Source organism: Oncorhynchus tshawytscha, linkage group LG02, assembly GCF_018296145.1.
Source record: "Oncorhynchus tshawytscha isolate Ot180627B linkage group LG02, Otsh_v2.0, whole genome shotgun sequence".
Lineage (NCBI taxonomy): Eukaryota > Metazoa > Chordata > Actinopteri > Salmoniformes > Salmonidae > Oncorhynchus > Oncorhynchus tshawytscha.
The window spans coordinates 44,840,345-44,862,342 of NC_056430.1; the positions used below are offsets into that span (position 1 = coordinate 44,840,345).

General features: G+C 41.7%; 1 protein-coding gene across 2 annotated transcripts; it reads right to left on the reverse strand.

The window, feature by feature from the left end:
• Nucleotides 1–81: 81 nt before the first annotated feature.
• LOC112244891 (choline/ethanolaminephosphotransferase 1) lies at nt 82–19,465 on the reverse strand. Of its 2 annotated transcripts, none has more exons than XM_024412754.2 (10): nt 19,059–19,465; nt 13,934–14,202; nt 10,477–10,651; nt 7,579–7,726; nt 7,354–7,495; nt 4,288–4,372; nt 3,840–3,971; nt 2,788–2,946; nt 2,508–2,633; nt 82–2,106 (listed from the first exon to the last, which is right to left on the reverse strand). In XM_024412754.2, exons 2-10 carry the CDS (start codon nt 14,125–14,127, stop codon nt 1,990–1,992), a joined length of 1,278 nt encoding a protein of 425 aa, XP_024268522.1. In that variant the 5' UTR covers nt 14,128–14,202; nt 19,059–19,465; the 3' UTR covers nt 82–1,989. The 2 variants fall into 2 exon arrangements, with proteins under 2 accessions (XP_024268522.1, XP_024268521.1); XM_024412753.2 differs by having other exon boundaries at nt 19,119–19,463.
• Between the last annotated feature and the right edge of the window lie 2,533 nt (nt 19,466–21,998).

Genomic DNA, 21,998 nt, shown 5'->3' on the forward strand with positions numbered 1-21,998 from the left:
ATAAATTTGATTTGATGTTCCTAATGTTTTGTACACTCGGTGTAGAAACCTTTATTACAAATAACACAGGCAACAAGTAGCTTCTTACATGTGTGAATGACATTTTATTTGCATTGGTAGGTGAGGGAGAGATTGTCGAAATGATCTTGAAGTTATTTTCTCATAGCCTATGAACATACTATTCTGCACACTAATATACCTGAGCTTGACGGTCTGGCTAAAAGAAAACAGTAACAAGGAAGAAAACACAAGCCTTTGCCAGTAAACACACAGACAACATGCCCCTAATTTGTTTAAGAGGCTTGACCTTTATCTTCCAAAAGAAGAAAAAAATAATATTGTGTTTAAGGCAACCTTTTACTTGTCTGAAAATTACTAGTACACATTGTCAAATGAGCTCAATAACAATACACAGAAATAAAGTCTGTTTTTCATTGATATGACGGAGTTTCTATTGATTCTGATGGTGAATTATAAGCAGACTGGAGGTATAGAGGTAAAAACGTTGCACAGAAAATTATATTAGGGCACAGTTAGAATATAATTTTTCTGTCACATTGAAACTCCCCAATTCTCCCAAAACACTATCAATTGCTGTCCGTGGACCTGGCACAGGGCAGAATGCTCTACACAAAGAAAGTTGTTCGTGGAGGTGTTACAAGGTCATTTAAAAATACATTTTTTCATCATAAAAATCATTTTATGAAAATTTAAATATGTTCTTAGATTCTAGATATGAGCAAGCGCAGACAACATCTTTAGCTTCCGATGAGAATGACACTACTTTTTGGGGGGACAAAAATCACAATACTTTTCTTCAATAACACTTGGCATTTAGTTTTCGTTGAGCATTCCCGAGACAAATGCAACACGACAGTATCTGGGGGCAGAGGTGCAACAGGACAATACAATAATAAACAGGCACACAATTCAAAAGCAAGAAACTTTGCTGCTAAAAATGTAAATTATATGTTATACTTTCAACTATTTAAAAGCAATATTAAACTGGATATACAGAATCTCCAGACAAGCACTAGCAAACCTGCATGTAGTGCCATAAGCACTGTAATTTTGGTGGCATTGGAGACAATGTATGCTTGAGCCATTTCAAGGAAGCAAGGCTTGAGACACTTATCTTTTCAAATGTGCAATACAATTTGTATCTTTACAAGAATTTGTTTTTAGTCAAGTAGTTTATATCTGTAATATATTACAGAAATCATCCCATCATTTGAATGTAATTGCAAGGTAATGTACCACTTTTGTAGGTTTGATAAGATACTGTATTGCCAGGAAAAACGTTTTTAAAATAAAAGAACACTACAAATACCAACACCCGAATAGTTTGATATTTGTGAAACCGAAAAGTGAGGTTATGCAAATATTGCAAAATGATATATACATTTAATAAAGACACGACACTCTTACGAAACAAAACTGAAAGCAGACTGACAACCTGTGTAAATCTCTTTCGATGCTATACATTTCCTTGTAGAGAACAACTAACCAACAAACACACTGTCAACACATGAAATGTTTGTTTTAAAGTTCAATAAGAAAATAATAATGATCATTATTAAATGATTAAGGTAGCACCTTTTCAAGCCCCTTGCAGTCTTCTTGCACTTACTTACCCTCTCTGACACAGAGAAGAGCATTCAGTACATGTCCAATGTGACTATTCATTTCAGAAAAAGAGAAAGCATTATTTTTGTCCAGGGATCTGATTACTGTAACAAGATGAAATCAACACAAATTGCAGAAAGCAGCAATGGACAATAACTTATTATTATCATCATCATCATTATTATTAACTCATTATATTTCATTTATGCCCACATTCACCACCTCTACTGGTAATAGCTCCACACACATCCACCCCAACCCTGCCTCAACAAATACAAAAAATGGTGAAAGAGCAACAACTTACTAACTAACATGAAGAGAGAGCGAAAGAAAGAGCGATAGACAGTAATGGCGTCCGTGCCCTCACTGAAGGGTGGAGGGGGTCAGTGGCTTGATTCGGAAGACAAAGATGTGAAGATGGGAGGCGATCTGGTTGCAAACACTGACACAGTAACGCACCAAGTCAACGAAAGACAGGATCTGCAGACGGAAAGCAGAAGAGGAGAAAATGAAGAGTCAGGAAACAAGATAACTTGATCAACACAACTGTACACAATGGATCCAGTGTGTAGATGGCTAGATGATGCCGAAGATAAAAGTATAAAAGGGTTTTGCGACTAGTTCCAAATAAACGTCGCAGTAGACTGAAAACACGTGCGTCTGAAAAATGCACAGTAAGTCTTTATACCTTTCAGAGTGAAATACAATTAGTGTTGGATATGATCAGACTGATGGTTCATTTCAAAGATACATGTTGTCATTAAAACACATGCTGCAGATTGCATGCCCTCATGCATTGTTGTTGCATAACTTCACCCTGGACTTGCTCAGATACTATAGACCTCTACGTCATGGAAATGTGCGAGTGTGTGTGTACTCACCAGCGCAATCCACAGCACCAGGTATTCATCAATAAAACTGTTGAAATACTGGTCCAGGAACAGCAGGCCTGGCCCCAGGAATGCTATATCATGGAGATGCATCTCACTCTTTGTCATATGTGCAACCTAAAACAAACAAGACACAGGCAACAGTCATGCTCCAATCAGCACATTTTCATTGATGACATTCATTTACGTCATAAACGTTCTTACATCCAAGCACATTTACACAGGATGCACAGGTATTGCATTACACCAATTAGCAGCGCGCCACACTTACTACTAATTTGTTGGTGATCTTGGCCGACACGAAGCCAAAGGCCAGGATATAAACACAGGGGTGCTTCTCAAACAACTGGATAGCTGACTTCTTATAGATCATCATGGCCAGTATTATTACTGAGCCTATATGTAACACAGGAGATAGGACACTGGTTCCCTGGAGAAGAGAGGGAGAAAAAAAGAGAGAGAGACTGTATAATCAACGACATTAATAGGCCACAATGGTACAGTATGTGAATGACATGAGAGTGCAGTTAGGGTGAAAGAAAACACACAGTAATGAATGTTGGTGTGTATAATCCACCATCACCTTAGGCCGAAACATTTGTGTTTTGTTTTCACCTTTCATTTATGCACTATGATTATTAAAACATCATGGTTCCCGAAACAAACATCTTTATTTTGCGTTCAAGCCTCAGTTTTGGATTTATTCCTTTTTTTTGACAGTGCGGGTCTCCATCTCTTCCAATATTCTTATTTAGAATTCTACGCACCTGGAACAGACACTATTCAGTAGTAAGGACTTTAAAAGAACACAGATGGCCTCATATCATTTGTGTACAACTAGGGGTCATAACATACAGTACCTCCCGAAGGAAAACATAAAGTAATTACTTCCTTGTGACAAACACTGATATCGCTCTGCCAACTGAACTGAGATCAGGTCCAACAGTCTTAACACACATCCTTCATTTCCTATGAAGCTAATAGATAGCTCCGTAAAATGGATGAAACCAGCACACAAGCACTTAGGTATCAAGCTAGCTTCACCATCTCTAGAAGGTACATGGCGAAGCCTACACACTGATTGAGAACTACCTTGTGTCAGTGTTGGTGAAGGAATTTGGGAGAAGGACTGTCAAATTCCCCCTTCCCCATAGGCATTTCTGTAATCTTAAAGGACTGGAAATATGTGAGCAATACAGAGAGAAAAAAATCTGAGTCTATCAGGGCAAGGAGTGACTACCATTAAGTTGATATGCCCATCTACATGAAGGTCAGGTACTAGGCTACAGGTCGATTTGGAATTGAGCGCAAGTGTCGACTTACTGCTATTGTGGATCCATTTTTGCCCTTACCTCCGGTAAATATAACCCGGAAGTAATTAGTACAGGAAAAGATGGCGCCTAGGAAAGTGCAGATGGCTGGAACTATTTTCATCTGGATGTTTATGACTGGGATCTGTGGAGGTGACAGAGCAAGATATTATTCATTATAAAACAACAACCAGTCATCACCACTTGAGTGTTAAGTACATGAAAACAGCTCTGAACATTGTTAGTAAGATGGGTCCTTGTCAGTAAAACTGTTTCATTACTCAAAGTGAAATTGCATTTACTATGGTAAGGAATCATACTGCACAAAGAATTAGAACAAACCAATGCAGGAAACTCCACCGTTATAATAGTAGTTACTGTTTCAGTTTCAACATTCAGTTATGCCATTCATTTCAGTTACCAACAGACAATCAGTGGAAGTTTGAGCCAATCAGAATTACCAGTGACTGCCAGAAAGCGGATCCTCCCACAGCGGCCAGCAAATACATGATTATAATGAAGATTTGCACCTCAGTCACATCAATGCTGAGAGGAGCAGGCAGAGAGCAGAGGTTAGTCAGAAGTCATCAACTCTGTCCATAAGCACAGCGCCACACAGCTGCCCTATGGACCGTCCTCACCCCAAACACTGTCCAACTGACCACAGGTCTCCCAACCAATCATGATGCACTAATAGCATACATGTATCCTACCGTTCAAAAGTTTGGGGTCACTTAGAAATGTCCTTGCTTTTGAAAGAAAAGCTCATTTTTTGTCCATTAAAATAACATCAAATTGATCAGAAATACAGTGTAGACATTGTTAATGTTTTAAAGGACTATTGGAGCTGGAAACGGCAGATTTTTTATGGAATATCTACATAGGCGTACAGAGGCCCATTAACAGCAACCATCACTCCTGTGTTCCAATGGCACGTTGTGTTAGCTAATCCAAGTTTATAATTTTAAAAGGCTAATTGATCATTAGAAAACCCTTTTGCAATTATGTTAGCACAGCTGAAAACTGTTGTTCTGATTAAAGAAGCAATAAAACTGGCCTTCTTTGGACTAGTTGAGTATCTGGAGCATCAGCATTTGTAGGTTCGATTACAGCCTCAAAATGTCCAGAAACAAAGAACTTTCTTCTGAAACTCGTCCGTCTATTCTTGTTCTGAGAAATGAAGGCTATTCCATGTGAGAAATTGCCAAGAACCCGAAGCTCTCAACTGAGTGAGAGGACAAGTACATTAGAGTGTCTAGTTTGAGAAACAGACGCCTCACAAGTCCTCAACTGGCAGCTTCATTAAATAGTACCCGCAAAAACACCAGTCTCAACGTTAATAGTGAAGAGGTGACTCAGGAATGCTGGCCTTCAAGGCAGAGTTGCAAAGAAAAAGCCATATCTCAGACTGGTCAATAAAAAGAAAAGATTAAGATGGAAAAAAGAACACAGACACTAGACAGACGGAGATTGGAAAAAAGTGTTATGGACAGACAAATCTAAGTTTGAGGTGTTCGGATCACAAAGAACAACATTCTAGACGAGTGCTTGACGCCATCTGTCAAGCATGGTGGAGGCAATGTGATGGTCTGGGGGTGCTTTGGTGTTGGTAAAGTGGGAGATTTGTACAGGGTAAATGGGATCTTGAAGAAGGAAGGCTATCACTCCATTTTGCAAAGCCATAACCTGTGGACGGCGCTTAATTTGAGCCAATTTCCTCCTACAACAGGACAATGACGCAAAGCACAGCTCCAAACTATGCAAGAACTATTTAGGGAAGAAGCAGTCAGCTGGTATTCTGTCGTTAAATTCTTATATATATATATAAAAATATATATATATATATAAAGTGCCCATCAAGCCAATCCAACTTGTGGGAGGTGCTTCAGGAAGCATGGGGTGAAATCTCTTCAGATTACCTCAACAAATTGACAACTAGAATGCCAAAGGTCTGCAAGGCTGTAGTTGCTGCAAATGGAGGATTCTTTGACGAAAGCAAAGTTTGAAGGACACAATTATTATTTAAATTTTAAAAAATGATTATTTATAACCTTGTCAACATCTTGACTATATTTCCTATTCATTTTGCAACTCATTTCATGTATGTTTTCATGGAAAACATTTCTAATCCCAAACCTTTGAACGGTAGTGTATGTTTCAATATTCCTTCAGCAGCACTCCTCGTCACATGCTCCGTAAACAACAGGTGTGGACTAACAGTGAAATGCTTGCTTACGGGCCCTTCCCAACCATGCAGAAAGAAAATAGAGAAATAATAGAAAAGTAAAACCCATAATAATAAAAGTAATAGCTACACAATGAGTAACGATAACTTGGCTATATAAAAGGACACCTGTACCGAGTCACTGCAGATAGGTAAATATTTAACTAAATAGCTACCCAGACAAACTATACTGAACAAAATATAAAACGACACATGTAAAGTGTTGGTTTCATGAGCTGAAAAAAAAAAACATCCCAGAAATGTTCCATTCGCACAAAAAGATTTCTCTCAAATTTGGTGCACAAATTTGTTTACATCCCTGTTAATAAGCATTTCTGCTTTACCAAGGTAATCCATCCACCTGACAGGTGTGGCATATCAAGAAGCTGATTAAACATTATGCTCCTTACACAGGTGCACCTTGTGCTGGGGACAATAAAAGGCCACTCTAAAATGTGCAGTTTTGTCACACAACACAATGCCACAGATGTCTTAAGTTTTGAGGGAGCGTGCAATTGGCATTCTGACTGCAGGAATGTCCACCAGAGCTGTTACAAGATAATTTCTCTACCATAAGCCAACTCCAATGTTGTTTTAGAGAATCTGGCACTAAGTCCAACCGGCCTCACAACCACAGGTGGGGTTATGGTATGAGCAGGCTTAAGCTATGGACAACGAACACAATTGCATTTTATCGAGGGCAATTTGAATGCACAGAGTTACCATGACGAGATCCTGAAGCCCATTGTCGTGCCATTCATCCGCCTCCATCACATCATGTTTCAGCATGATAATGCACGGTCCCATGTCGCAAGGATCTGTACAAAATTGTCACAGTTCTTCCATGGCCTGCATACTCACCAGACATGTCACCATTGAGCATGTTTGGGATGCTCTGGATAGACAGCGCGTTCCAGTTCCCGCCAATATCCAGCAACTTCACACAGCCATTGAAGAGGAGTGGTACAACATTCCTAAGGCCACAATCAACAGCCTGATCAACTCTATGCAAAGGCGATGTGTTGTGCTGCATGAAGCAAATGGTGGTCACACCAGATACCGACTGGTTTTCTGATCCACGACATACCTTTTTTTAAAGGCATCTGTGACCACGTCATGTGAAATCCATAAAGTAAGGAAATCATTTATTTCAATTGACTGATTTCCTTATATGAACTGCAACTCAGTAAAATCTTTGAAATTGTTGCATGTTGCGTTTATTTTTTTGTTCAGTATAAATCTATTATTACTATTAACCCAGTTGTCTCCCAACTTCCTCTCCTCGGAGCGCAGACACACTCACATGCCAAAGCGCAGGGTGCCAGAGACATAGGTCTGCCAGTGGGCACAGTAGAACATGAACATGCCAGCGAAACAGCAGAAGAACATCCAGTCAGGGTTGGTGCCCAGCTGCACTGCTATACTGGTGCCCAGGACCACAAACACTGAGAGAGAGAAGAAATAGAAGCACAGATTCAATGAAATCCTAATAGGACAAACCCACAGACACACAGAGGGGCAGCTGTACCTGTGGAGAGGGAGTCACAGCCGTGGTCAAACAGTTCGCCCAGTGGAGAGCTACTATTGGTTCGTCTGGCCTGCTTCCCGTCAATGGCATCCAATGACTGGTACACAAACAGGCCCACAGCACACAGAAGGTATGCCCACAGAGGTGCCTGAAGAAAAAGTCACAAAAATGGGGGACTTGGTGATTACTTATGACTTCCTTTCTCCCAATGGAAAAATATAACATGTTTGGTTATGGTAGGGTAATTTCCACAAGACATTTAGAAGTTGTGCTCTTTGAGAACCAGTGGGTATTATCGTCAATAGTGCATCATCTGACATAAAATATGATCTTCTGGCAGATGTAGGCTACAGCTACACAAAGGAGAGATGTTTGTGAACTTGTATAGTTTGTTTCCCTCTCAACAGCTTTGGAACACTGCAGAACTTGGTCCTTCATTAGCCAATCAGCATGGAGAGAGTTTGACAGCATCATCAATGTTGTCTGCCTTCATTTCCTGTTCTGTACTCAGTGGGTCTATGATGAGCTGACAGCAGCTTATACACGGACTAAAACCAACTGGAATATGACACGGCCTACAATTTACAGGCTTGCCAATCTGGCATTCATATAAATAACCCTGTTATTGCAGAGTGTCACAATACCCCAATCATACCCCAATAAATTACGCTTTTTAAAAATTAATTCAGGCCCTCTCACCAAAAACAGGGATATGGGGAGTGGGAGGGGGTTTGCGAAAGGAAAGTTTGTTCGTGGGGCATCGGGATGTTGAAAAGTAGAGCAGGGTGGAAAGATCTACCGACTGCCTCTTTGTTCTCATGAAACATGTGATTAGGAATTAAAAATGGAGTGAGAAATCTAACAAGGGCTGTGAAACTAAGAGCCCCTAGAGCAAGTATACTTTCTGTTCAAACACGACATGTTGAGAAACTCAGCAAAAGAGAACATGACACCCTGTGTCAGTTTTACTGTTTACTCATTACGCCTGGCATTTCCAGTCATTTAGAAAGCGCTCTTATCCAGAGCGACTTACAGAAAGCAATGAGTGCATCGATTTTCATACTGGTCCCCCGGTGGGAATAGAACCCACAACCCTGGCGTTGCAAGCGCCATGCACTACCAACTGAGCCACACGGGACCCACATAGACTCCTATAGAACACTAATACACCCACAGCCACGGGGCAGTCTGTCCTTAACGATCCTGACCTGGGCCATCAGAAAACAGGACACTGACTACTGCAGCATGTTGGGTAAATACAATTTTCTCTGGGCTGTGAAACAGTGCTGCCACTAATGTTTTAGCATCCTGTTAACATAACTAAGACCTGTGATGTCATGTGTCGAATCATGCTTACAACAATGAGTATGGACATTGGAAAGGCAATATAATTAGGACGTCTGTACATAGTCACCTCTCCCTCTAGAGCTAGTACCCTACCAAGCCTGTCTTCTCTGTACTAAACTCAACTGAAGTCCCTCTTCTCTTTGTCTCACTCTCCCCAGTTTCTCCACACTGTGAGCATACAGTGCATGCGCGCAGAGCCATTTCTCAACCTTTGTCCTAAAAAAAGAAACAGGAAGAGGAGGAGAACTAGAGACAGAGCACTATTTATAGAAAGGGAAAACAAAGTTACGCCCTGCAGATCCTCTTAATTACACCCCTAACTAACTACTCTAACCCACATTTTAGCTGCTGCCTGCTAAGGCCGTAGTCTTTAGCAGCACAGGGGAAGTCAGCTGACACTAAAGCTCTTCAATCCTGCCTCCTGGAGACTCACAGGGTGTGCAGGCTTTTGTTCCATCACAGCACTGGATTCAACTAATCGACAAATGATCAAAACCTTGATCATTTGAATCAGTTGTGTTACGGCTGGGCAGGAACAGAAACCTGCACAGCCTATGGGCTTCCAGGACCAGGATAGAATAACACCGGCATTTAAAGAGACCCCTAAGATGAGGCCATGTTGTGCCTTGCAGATAACGCTCAGCCTACTTTTGGAAGTTATTTGTGGATTCAATTCAACGGTCAAATATACAGTCAGCTGCTAGCTGGGAAAGGTGGAATTCTTATCAATATTATAGGCTTAATACATGTTTTCTTCCATGGTTAGACTGGTCTTTCTATGATGAAATAAGTAGAGACTGTAAGTCCAGTCCACACTAGTGTTGTGGACTGAACTTGTAGGAAAACAGCCAGAGCTAAACCCACAAAGCACATGGTGGTCTATGGACGAACAAAATGCATTATACTGTTTGGTAATGGCTCTTGTATACAAAGTATTTGTTTGAATGTAATCTAATTCCATGTACTTTGAAGTCTGATATCACCAATTTTCCCATGTACTTTGAAGTCTGATATCACCAATTATATTCCCTTGTGGGAAGTTACTGTAGGCTTTCGGTTCTAGAGGGGAACTACTAAACTTAACAGTTTGCATGTTTTGCTGTATCCTCTCTATTCCCTGTCCTTAGCATGCACTCATCTCTGCTGTGGTGCTGGTGTGGCGTGTGGGCCGGGAAGGGGGCTGGGGGACGTGGAATCAGGTGCAGACTAGCTGTATGGGCTATGGGCACGGGGTGTTCATCCAGAACAGAAAGAGTGAGCTATACCAAAACTCTCCTCGACAGCAGAGAGGGGAAACAGACAAAGAGACCATGAAAACTGATGCTAATAGAAGAAGAAGAAAAAAACAGCCACAGAACCTTGAGATGAAACAACTGTCTGTCTGTCTGTCTAGGTAAATACCATACGGTAGCATTTTACTTGAACCCTCAAACTGTACCTGTCCAGGGGACTAAGCCAGGCAGTGTATAACCAACCAGTTCAGTGGCTGTGGGGCAGTACAGTAGTATGTACACACTACCTGGACAGGTGCCATATTGTTGCCATTGTTACCTGCTCAGTGGCGGTGGGGCAGTAGTAGACCAGCACCAGGGTGGTGAATACGTTGGTGGCCAGGCCCACGATGGTGATGAGGTTGGGGGCGATCCAGGCTGGCACGCGGCCCACCAGCCACTCCCAGTAGCGCTGCATCAGAGGCTCCAGCAGGGAGCGACCTGCACTGCTGTACCTGTAGAGGGGGAACGAGTGGAGTATCCCGGAAAGAAGGTTTAACAAATTCAAGATTCCCTGAACATATTCGGCTTCTTTTAACCAGATAAGGGAGTCTGGGATTTCTTGGTACCGGGAACGGCTGCTTCTCGTTTAAGTTACTAGGCGAAGCGAAGCGCAGATTGGTTGAGTCAAAAGACCTAGACTTGTGAAATATTGTTCTCGAACAAGAAATAACTGTAACGCACAACGAATACGTTCCCATATTTACCCAAAAAGTAATACACCGACCGCCGCAAAAGCCAGAGTGAGCCTGGCAGAAAACTGCAGACCGATTCAATGCGTAAGTGAAATGGCACAATTCCAATATGTAATAGGCCGAGCTTATACACACGGGTGATTAGTAATAACGCTTTCACTTTACAGAGCACTTTTATGGCAACGCGGGTGATATTACATGTTAAGGCTATAACCTAACATGTAAGTTGTAGTAGCCTGTGTCACAATGGCAGTGATAGGCCCATTCCATAGCCTGTTGGAGGAATAATAATTGATTGACTAGAGTGCTTTTCATGACAACACGGGCAACAATGTGTTCTGTTTAGTTGTAAATAAACTATCAAAATAAAGAAAGTCGCACACTCCATGTATAATCTCCCAGCGATTTAATGGGTATTTACCCATGTTTCGGCATGACTGTGCCTTCCTCAGGGTGATGTCATGAATACTTGAACCAGGTTATGTAGACACAGTGCAATTAGTGCAACCAATGACAATAGTGAGGGGTGTGACAGTAGTTTAGTTGTAACGACCATGGGAGTCCCAGATCATCTGACCAAAGAAGTAAGAAAGATCATTGAATTGAATGACTGTTTCGGGAAATGATTTGGTTTGGTGAAAGTGCAGGCGACAGTATTCAATAGCTACCTGTGTGTTTATACTTAATAAGATTGTATATTCACGTAGTCTCCGTCATTTGGTCCAGAGGGTCTTTGAAAGGGGGATATGTGTCCCATCTATAGCGTCAATCACGTTTGGAAAATCTGCGAGATGAATTAGTCAATTTTCTACTTTTTATCATGTTGCCTAGACTGATTCATTTGAGATTAGCAAAGTATCGCTGGCAGTCAACTGACTGCAGCCTAATCTTCCTGCAATCCTGTAAAAGTCCTACTTGACTATATGGACAGCTTGATGGCCAGGGAACGCAGCAAAGACTTTAAAAAATATATATCTTCAATGCGAAGCAGAATCTTCTTATGGCTCTACACACATTTGCCTTGCCAAATTGTTCAGAATTCCCCATATTGTACAGGAAACTTACAGTGGGTTGAGTATGTTGGCCAGAGATACACGGAGTGGACAAAACAGTTCAATCAGTGTAGCTGAAGGGGAGCAGACCAGTTAAAGGACTTTTTAAGCCTTGAGAGACAATTGAAACGTGGATTGTGTGTGTGTGCCATTCAGAGGGTGAATGGGAAAGACAAAATATTTAAGTGCCTTTGAACGGGGTATGGTAGTAGGTGCCAGGGAGCACCGGTTTGAGTAAAGAACTGCAACGCTTCTGGGTTTTCACGCTCAACAGTTTCCCGTGTTTATCAAGAATGGTCCACCACCCAAAGGACAGCCAGCTAACATGAAAACTGTGGGAAGCATCATATCGAATTTTATTGGTCACAGACATGTGTTTAGCAGATGTTATTGTGGGTGTAGCGAAATGCTTGTGTTTCTAGCTCCAAGAGTGCAGTAATATCTAACTATATCTAGCATCCCTGTGGAACGCTTGATACCGACAAATTGAGGCTGTTCTGACGGGCAAAAGGGGGTGCAACTCAATATTAGGAAGATGTTCCTAACGTTTTGTACACTCAGTGTATGATTGATTGTGCGGAAAAACAATAACATTCCAAAATAAAATCTTCTGAATGATCTAAAGGAGGTATTCGAGATCCAATAATTTGTTCCCTTTGTAATGCTCGGCAAACAATGCAGGCTCCGATGTAAATTGGATTTTCCGCAAAGGGACAGGCCATACACGTGCAACACAGCATCCCTAATCTAGCCCACAATGTCTGCTGTGTGGATCAAGCAGTTAACAAGTGGAGCAGTCCTTGAAAGAGTAAGATTTCAGCGAGACAACTCAAAGGCAAAATCCATTAACGCCAAGATAATGGAATTCATTGCCCTTGACAATCAACCGTTCTCTGTCGTGGATGATGTTGGCTTTCGCCGACTGGTCGAGCACCTCGAGCCCCCCGTACACACTACCAAGTAGGCGCTATTTTTCAGATGTTGCCCTACCGGAGTTACACAGTATTGTTGAAAACGCACATCCATGAGCTACTTGCTATGGGCATCACTGCTATTAGCTTCCCACCATCCCGACCGTTTGGACCAGCGATGTCGGCCCCATGAGTATGCCGAGTCTGACAGCACAGTGGGTCGACGAGGATTTCCTACTGACGAAAGCCATAATACATACTCAAGAATGTGCTGGTGCTCATACCGCTGCTGCCATTTCAATGGCATTTGCGAACATGTTTGAAACTTGGCAACATGAACACACCCCTAGCTCCATTCGAACAACTGACTGGAGAAATAAGCTCATCAACTGCGTCTGCAGCAGATGTGAAACCCTCTGTCATGGCATTGAAACGCCTGCTCAACAAAACTGCAGACAGACCGTGGGGTTAAGTTGGAAGAGTACTCTACTAGAGGCTGTGAACAAGCGATTCGGTGGCATTCTCTCTAAGCCTCTTTACTGTGTCGCCACCATGCTCGATGTTAGGTACAAGGACCGCTACTTCGATGCAGACAAGAAACAGGGTTTACGTGAAATGTTACAGACACAGCTGGACAAGATGGAAACGGACACAGTGACAGTGGACACTGAGGAGGAGAGGCCACGGACAGACAGAGCTGAAACTTCACTGCTTGACATGTATGATGAAATCCTGGTTGAGAATGAAATGACTGAACAAATGTACAACAAAACAGCACAGCAGGTAAGTGAAAGAAATAGGTTTTGATTATGTTTTACTGGTAATGGGGACATATGTAAATGCCAACAAAATAACTTTTGGGTCAGTGTGTTTTTCAACTATTTAACTGTACTAGAATGCTTAAAAGGCTGCTAAAATTAAAAAATATCTGTATCAGGTTTTTTGGCAAGGAAAATATCGGATATCGGTATCGGACAAAAATGTAATATCGGTGCATCCCTAGTTTGATGTAATGACATGTATAAAACACATATGATCATCGGATCAAAGGTAAATATTAGATTTTTCTATCACAGTACCTGTGTTCCTCCAGTCTCTTCAGCTGGTGGCGGTTGAGTGGGGGAGACGGCAGCTCAATCAGTCTGCGCAGGGCTCCAGGGGCCAGGCAGCAGGCTGTCTCCATGCCCACACCCTGCCTAGGATCCCTCTCCCTGAGTGTGCCTCGGCATGTCCGAAAACCCCCCTGCTGCTGCTGGTACCCGGTGACGTTCATGGCCCTGCTAGCGCTGTGCCCTCTGCCTCCCCCCCGCCGCTCTCTGGAGCTGGGGATCCACAATGGGGCCGCACACTGAGGGGTGGAAGAGGAGAGAACAGGTAATGTGAGGTTGGCTTTACATGTAGGCTAGGTGCTGAAATGGGACTTGGAAGTTCAGTTTGCTCTAGTAGTCCTCTCTTGCCAGTTGCTTCTTAACTGTTTTACTGAACTAATTTCATTTCACGTAAGTTCTCATTTGAGTGAAAGTGAGCGAAAGGAAGGAAGGATGTGGTGGAATAGCTAGAAAAAGGGTTGAGAACGAAAGTGAGAATAAGAAATGAACCCTAGGACCCCGCCATGTTATCTATTGCCATACGCACACAAGTGCACGAGTACGTTCCTCTTCACCCAGTTCTGAGTTACAAAACACTGTGCAGCCACAGTCTTAAAGACGTGACGGGGCAGGATATGGCAGGTCCTGCCGTCACACTCCACTAAACATGAAGCTTCTCAAACAAATCTTAGCCCATAGAGATCCTATTAAATTACAAGAGGGGCTATGTCATTAACCGTCAATGTTCCAGAATGGCCAGAATGGGGGTAAAAATGGACCCATATTGGCCAGGGAGAATTCCAAACCAGTCTAATTGGAATGAATGGCAGTAGAGACATAATCCCGATTTTACTTATGCAGGAAAATAAAAGTAAGACATATGTTATACTTACATGCTGATCACTCTGCTTGAGTCGTGTGCGCGAGCTTTGCAAAATAAATGTATACATACGTTATTCAATCATTGCACCCACACTGCTCGCCACGCCAACGAGTGTCTGCATTGCCAAGTGCTAAAATAGAAGTCAGTTCTATTTGTGATGCTGAACACGGTGCAAGTCCTGCCTCTCCCATCTCCTCATTGGTTTATAGAAGCAGACACCCACGTGCCATCTCCTCATTGGTTATACCCACGTGGGTGATTGAAAGATGAACTTAGGTCAGTCATGGAAATACTATGAAAGTTAGATGCCAATCGCCATATAAAGTCCAAAGAAGAAAAGGCCTGGAAGGAGGAGAGATGACTAGAAACAATTTGTTTGACCATTTTATGTGTGGAATAATTGTCAGAGTAGAGGACCTTGTGCATTTCAGGTAAAATAACAACTCAACATTTATATCCCAGGGCAAATTAGCTAGCAACTGCAATCTAGCAAGCTAAATTGCCATAAAATGTTTAATGCTTTCGACCTGTCACCAAAATTTATATAATTGTTTCAGAGTTTGTTTTGATATTTCAACCTGCGTGTCGTGATCGCGTTTGGTGGGGGGGGACAAAATACATTTCTGCACGATGGCGCACGTCCATTCTGGGCATGGTGTAAAGCAATAAAGCCCAACGGGGTGTGGTATATGGCACAATGCGGAGTGCCTTGACACAGCCCTTAGCTGTGGTATATATATATATATTTTTTATATATATTTTTTAATTTAAATCACCTTTATTTAACCAGGTAGGCTAGTTGAGAACAAGTTCTCATTTGCAACTGCGACCTGGCCAAGATAAAGCATAGCAATTTGAACAGACAACACAGAGTTACACATGGAGTAAACAATTAACAAGTCAATAACACAGTAGGAAAAAAAGAGTCTATATACATTGTGTGCAAAAGGCATGAGGAGGTAGGCGAATAATTACAATTTTGCAGATTAACACTGGAGTGATAAATGATCAGATGGTCATGTACAGGTAGAGATATTGGTGTGCAAAAGAGCAGAAAAGTAAATAAATAAAAACAGTATGGGGATGAGGTAGGTAAAAATGGGTGGGCTATTTACAGATAGACTATGTACAGCTGCAGCGATCGGTTAGCTGCTCAGATAGCAGATGTTTGAAGTTGGTGAGGGAGATAAAAGTCTCCAACTTCAGCGATTTTTGCAATTCGTTCCAGTCACAGGCAGCAGAGAACTGGAACGAAAGGGGGCCAAATGAGGTGTTGGCTTTAGGGATGATCAGTGAGATACACCTGCTGGAGCGCGTGCTACGGGTGGGTGTTGCCATCGTGACCAGTGAACTGAGATAAGGCGGAGCTTTACCTAGCATGGACTTGTAGATGACCTGGAGCCAGTGGGTCTGGCGACGAATATGTAGCGAGGGCCAGCCGACTAGAGCATACAGGTCGCAGTGGTGGGTGGTATAAGGTGCTTTAGTAACAAAACGGATGGCACTGTGATAAACTGCATCCAGTTTGCTGAGTAGAGTATTGGAAGCTATTTTATATTGGCTATAAATCACAAACCCCCCGAGGTGTCTTATTACTATTATAAACTGGTTACCAATGTAATTTAAGCCGCTAAAATAAATGTTTTGTCGTACTCGTGGAATACGGTCTGATTTACCATAGCTGTCAGGCAATCAGCATTCAGGGCTCAAACCACCCAGTTCATAACATAAATTACGTAATATAATTATTGTCAAGCTAAAATAGTCATATAGTTATAAATACAGTTTATACAGGTTTTATGCACATTTTCAGTATAAATCACCCTTTAAAATATATTATTTGACACAATATCTTATCACTGGCAAACTATGGTTGACTAACTCCCTGAATAAAATGGCTGACCTTTATCCCATCATAAGAAGGTTCATTTCCATTCTAGTATTCTTATTCTGTGTCTTAGCCACTGAGAATGCCAGCCCATATCATTGGAGAGTCACAACTTGCAAAGTAACCACAGAAATCCTCTACAACAGTGGACCCTAAAGTTTTGGAAAGTGGTCAGACCCACTGACCAAAGATTTCTAAAACAACGTGGGCCAATGTGCAATTTTGCAGACCACGCATGCATCAGTCAGTTTCTCCATTAGACAACATGTTGTTTAAAGCAAAGCAGCAAACGTAACGTTATCTGATGCAGAAACAGTCAGTCAGACCCCAGGTCATTCTCAACAGGCTAGCTTCCACTTGCAACATTAGCACCTACAGTACCAGGCAAAAGTTTGGACACAACTACTCATTCAAGGGTTTTTCTTTATTTTTCTACATTGTACATTTTTCTACAAAACTGAAAAAACACATGGAATAATCTAGTAACCAAAAAAGTGTTAAACAAATCAAAATATATTTTATATTTGAGAATCTTCAAAATCGCCACCCTTTGCCTTGATGACAGCTTTGCACACTCTTGGCATTCTCTCAACGAGCTTCATGTGAGGTAGTCACCTGGAAAGCATTTCAATTAACAGGTGTGCCTTGTTAAAAGTTAATTTGTGGAATTTCTTTCCTTCTTAATGTGTTGGAGCCAATCAGTTGTGTTGTCACAAGGTAGAGGTGGTATACAGAAGATAGCCCTATTTGGTAAAAGACCAAGTCCATATTATGGCAAGACCATCTCAAATAAGCAAAGAGAAACAACAGTCCATCATTACTTTAAGACATGGTCAGTCAATCAGGAAAATTTCAAGAACTTTGAAAGTTTCTTTAAGTGCCGTCGCAAAAACCATCGAGCGCTATGATGAAACTGGCACTCATGAGGATATGTTCATTAGAGTTACCAGCCTCAGAAATTGCAGCCCAAATAAATGCTTCACAGAGTTCAAGTAACAGACACATCTCAACATCAACTGTTCAGAGGAGAATGGGTGAATCAGGCCTTCATGGTCGAATTGCTGTAAAGAAACCACTACTAAAGGACACCGATAATAAGAAGGGACTTGCTTGGAACAAGAAACGAGCAATGGACATTAGACCGGTGGAAATCTGTCCTTTGGTCTGATGAGTCCAAAATTAAGATTTTTGGTTCCAATGTCTTTGTGAGACGCAAAGTAAGTGAACAAATGATCTTTGCATGCGTGATTCCCACCGTGAAGCATGGAGGAGGAGATGTGATGGTGCTTTGCTGGTGACGCTGTCATGATTTACTTAGAATTCAAGTCACACTTAACCAGCATGGCTACCACAGCATTCTGCAGCGATACGCCATCCCATCTGGTTTGCGCTTATTGGGACTATCATTTGTTTTCAACAGGACAATGACCCAACACACCTCCAGGCTGTGTAAGGGCTATTTGACCAAGAAGGAGAGTGATGGAGTGCTGCATCATATGATCTGGGCTCCACAATCACCTGACCTCAACCCAATTGAGATGGTTTGGGATGAGTTGAACCGCAGAGTGAAGGAAAAGCAGCCAACAAGTGCTCAGCATATGTGGGTACTCTTTCAAGACTGTTGGAAAAGCATTCCAGGTGAAGGTGGTTGAGAGAATGCCAATAGTGTGCAAAGCGTGACTACTTTGAAGAATATCAAATATATTTTGATTTGTTTAACACTTTTTTGATGACTACATGATTCCATGTGTTATTTCATAGTTTAGATGTCTTATCTATTATTCTTCAATGTAGAAAATAGTAAAAATAGAGAAACTCTTGAATGAGTAGGTGTCCAAACTTTTGACTGGTGCAGTATGCAGTATCAGTCAAAAAGTAATGCAAAGAAACTGAGTTTGATACTCACATCAATTAATATAAAAGGGAAGATTGATGGGAATGAAGAGCAATCATATGCAATACAACTGTGTTACATATCTTAAACCAGTCTAGAAGCTGCTAGTGGTTTCTCTGCTGTCCCACTAAATGACAGGCACTTATATATATATATATATATATATATGACTGGCAGGCAGTCTGTGGAACGGTGGCATCCCGGCTAAAACTGGCTAGCTAGCTAACTACAACACTAGCAAATGACAACATGACACAAAGCTATTTCACATGATTTCCCTCGGTTAATTTACAATGTAACTGTCAATGTTTACCCAGCCGATCTCTAGAAATCCATCCGTTAATTTGCCACTGCTGTACAAAAAAAAGCACCCTTCCCCCACCATCACAATGACAGCTAGCTGACGACAGTAGTTAGCAGCGGGCTAGCAGTTTGCCAAGGAGCCACTGACCTGGCGAGTAAACAGGACAGTAGGGTGTCGAGGCACTTCACCGTGCGTTGAATGACTTACCCGTTGGTAAGGATCGTAGCAGCAGTCTTACAGTTTACGGCGTATAAAGGGTGGGAAAGTCCTCAGCGAACGTTACGACAGCCAGGATTCACAACACGTCGGGTTCCACTCCAAAGTCCGAATGGGGTCCGTGCTATCCGGGATCCTTGGTAAGTCCCTACCCCATGAAGTTGAAATGGAAAGAGGGTTAAGGGTGGGGATATCCCAAGGATTCCGGATAGCACTGACCGTCCCACTGGATAGCTGATCCTAACATTAGCTAGTGATGGGTCGTTCTTTTTGAACGGATCTTTTTGGTCGGAACCTGAATCGCATCGGTGAAAACCAGAAAGCGACGTTTATTTGGCTCCCTGATTTACATACAGCTTTCTACTGATTTTTTTTTTTTTTTAGCTCAAAACAACGATTACCTGCAAATATATTACAAAATTATACAAATGAGGGTGAATCCTCTTGAAGGATTCACTGCAGAAACAATAAATAGTTAGGAGAGTGCTTCATTCTGGTCTAAACTCATTTTTGCAGTGCATTAAAAAGAAACTTGTTTTTTTCCTTTTTTTTTTTTTACAGGTGATCTAATAGTTTGTCCAGGTATTAGTATGCTCTTTTCACGATCTGGCAGATATGGTACCCTACTTTGTGGCTTTGCGTTGGAGATTTGCAATTTTTCCTTGGTTCAATATCGACTTTTAAGCATTTTGAACAAAGCCATTTGGGAGCAAACTGGAATGCTTGGGACGTCCCTATCCCCCATTGAAATGTAAATGTAAAATGGGTTTAGGTAAGGGTTGGGTTAGCGTAGGGACGTCCCAAGGATTCCAGATAGCACTAGCCGGGACTGGCTAGCTGATGCTAAAATTAGCTGCTGTCAGAAAATGCAATCTGGGATCCCCATTTACATTGACATTTAAAATGGGTTAAGGTTAGGGTTTAGGATTATGGACGTCCCAAATGATCTCTGATAGCAATAACCGTCAGAAAAACACTGGCCACTTCCGTTGCAGTCGAGGACCCCAGCGCGAGGTGCGTTCAAGAGCATAAATTCAAACCTGTATTTTTGAATTTGTGTGAAAAGACAGCATTTTCAAATAATGTCAAAACTTAGTTCGAGATGGAATAGGGGCGTGTCTCATATATCTACTGAGATATGTGCTTGATTTAACAGCTACTAATTTGCGTCCAAACAAAATTGTCTTTCAAGGTTGCTTAGCGCAGAAGTATAGGACATCGCTGCCACCTAGTGTACATCTACATTAAAGTAACTATCCAGTGTTTCCAGATGTTTATGAAGTACGGTCTATAATTCATTACAATATGAGATAAATGGTTTTCCTTACAATGTTTTATTTGGTGTGGGTGTATTTTTTTATTTTTTTATCCCATTTAGCCGACGCCAATGGAAACAGCTAGACTTACTGCGGTCCGACACAACGAAAAAGACATTACAGACAAAACACTTTACAATTGACACACATGTAAAAACATTCACATGTAGTGTGTGTGCATCTATCAGTTATATATACATGTCAGTACATACACGCAACAAGCAGGTCACATGGGGGGAGAGGCATTGTGCGGTGAGGTGTTGCTTTATTTTTTTTTAACCAGTTTTGCTGTTCACTTGCGCTATTTGAGATGGAAGGGAGTTCCAGGCACTCATGGCTCTGTATAATACTGTACGTTACCTTGAATTTGTTCTGTACCTGGGGGCTGTGATAAGACCCCTGGTAGCATGTCTGGTGGGGTAAGTGTGTGTGTCAGTCTTGTATGTAAGTTGTCTCAGCAAACCATTTGGAATTTCCAACACATTAACGTTTCTTATAGAAACATGAAGTGGCGCAGTCAGTCTTTCTTCAACTCTTAGCCAAGAGAGACTGGCATGCATAGTATTAATATTAGCCCTCTGCTTACAATGAAGAGCAAGACGTGCGGCTCGGTTCTGGGCCAACTGCAGCTTAACTGGGTCTTTCTTTGCAGCACTTGGCCAAATGACTGAACAATAATCAGGATAAGACACAACTAGAGCTTGCAGAACATGCTATGTGGGGTGTGGTGTCAAAAAAGCAGAGCATATGATAGTTTACGATCTAAGGTAGCACCAAGTAATTTGGTCTTGTTTTTACGTTTAAGCAGACGCTCTTATCCGGAGCTGTAAATCGCTCTGGATAAGAGTACACACATTTTCATACCTTTTCTTTCTCTCATACTGGTTCCCCATGGGAATTGAACTCACAACCCTAACTGGGCTACACAGGACTTGTCTCCTCAACTTGTTCAACAGCCACACCATTCATTACCAGATTCAGCTGAGGCCTGAAAATAATCGATCGTTAAAAAAAATAATAATGTGAGTAGACCGCTGATTGGCCAGCTCACGTCATCCTCAATGAGGTAATAGATACAAGTTTGAGGTGGGGGCTTTTGAAGTGTTTTCCCCCCCCTCCAAATTATGCTTTGGCCACAAATATGAGTATAGGGTGAGTCAACAACATTATTTTGGTATGAGTTAACAGAATATTCACTTTTAAAAATGAGATTTTCACTGGACAGTTACTTTAATGCAGGATTAAGTATGGATGGAACAGTGGCACACAATTCACCTGTGACCTACACTCATAAAACAAATGATCATATGTTGATAACAGATCTGTAGGTGAATGTCAAAGGGTGACTTTTCGAAAGCTATGAATATTAGACTATATTTAAGAGGGATTTTATGGGTTGCTTTTAACATAGAAGGGTATGAGGGGTGGAGGTGATAGTTGAAAATAACCTAAATAATTCTGCCATGCCTCTTTGATTAATACTAAGGGTCAGGGCAGGCTATCATCATCACTAAGCCTGTCATCAATCATTATTATTATCATCATGAACAACATA

What these genes read in the sequence shown, in the direction of transcription:
- LOC112244891 (XM_024412754.2), bottom strand. Translation starts at nt 14,127, where the DNA reads ATGAACGTCACCGGGTACCAGCAGCAGCAGGGGGGTTTTCGGACATGC. An exon ending in GGCACCCTGCGCTTTGGCAT is followed by an intron (nt 4,373 to 7,353) that starts GTGAGTGTGTCT and finishes TGCTCCTCTCAG; the next exon opens with CATTGATGTGACTGAGGTGC. An exon ending in TGGTGCTGTGGATTGCGCTG is followed by an intron (nt 2,107 to 2,507) that starts GTGAGTACACAC and finishes TTCCGTCTGCAG; the next exon opens with ATCCTGTCTTTCGTTGACTT.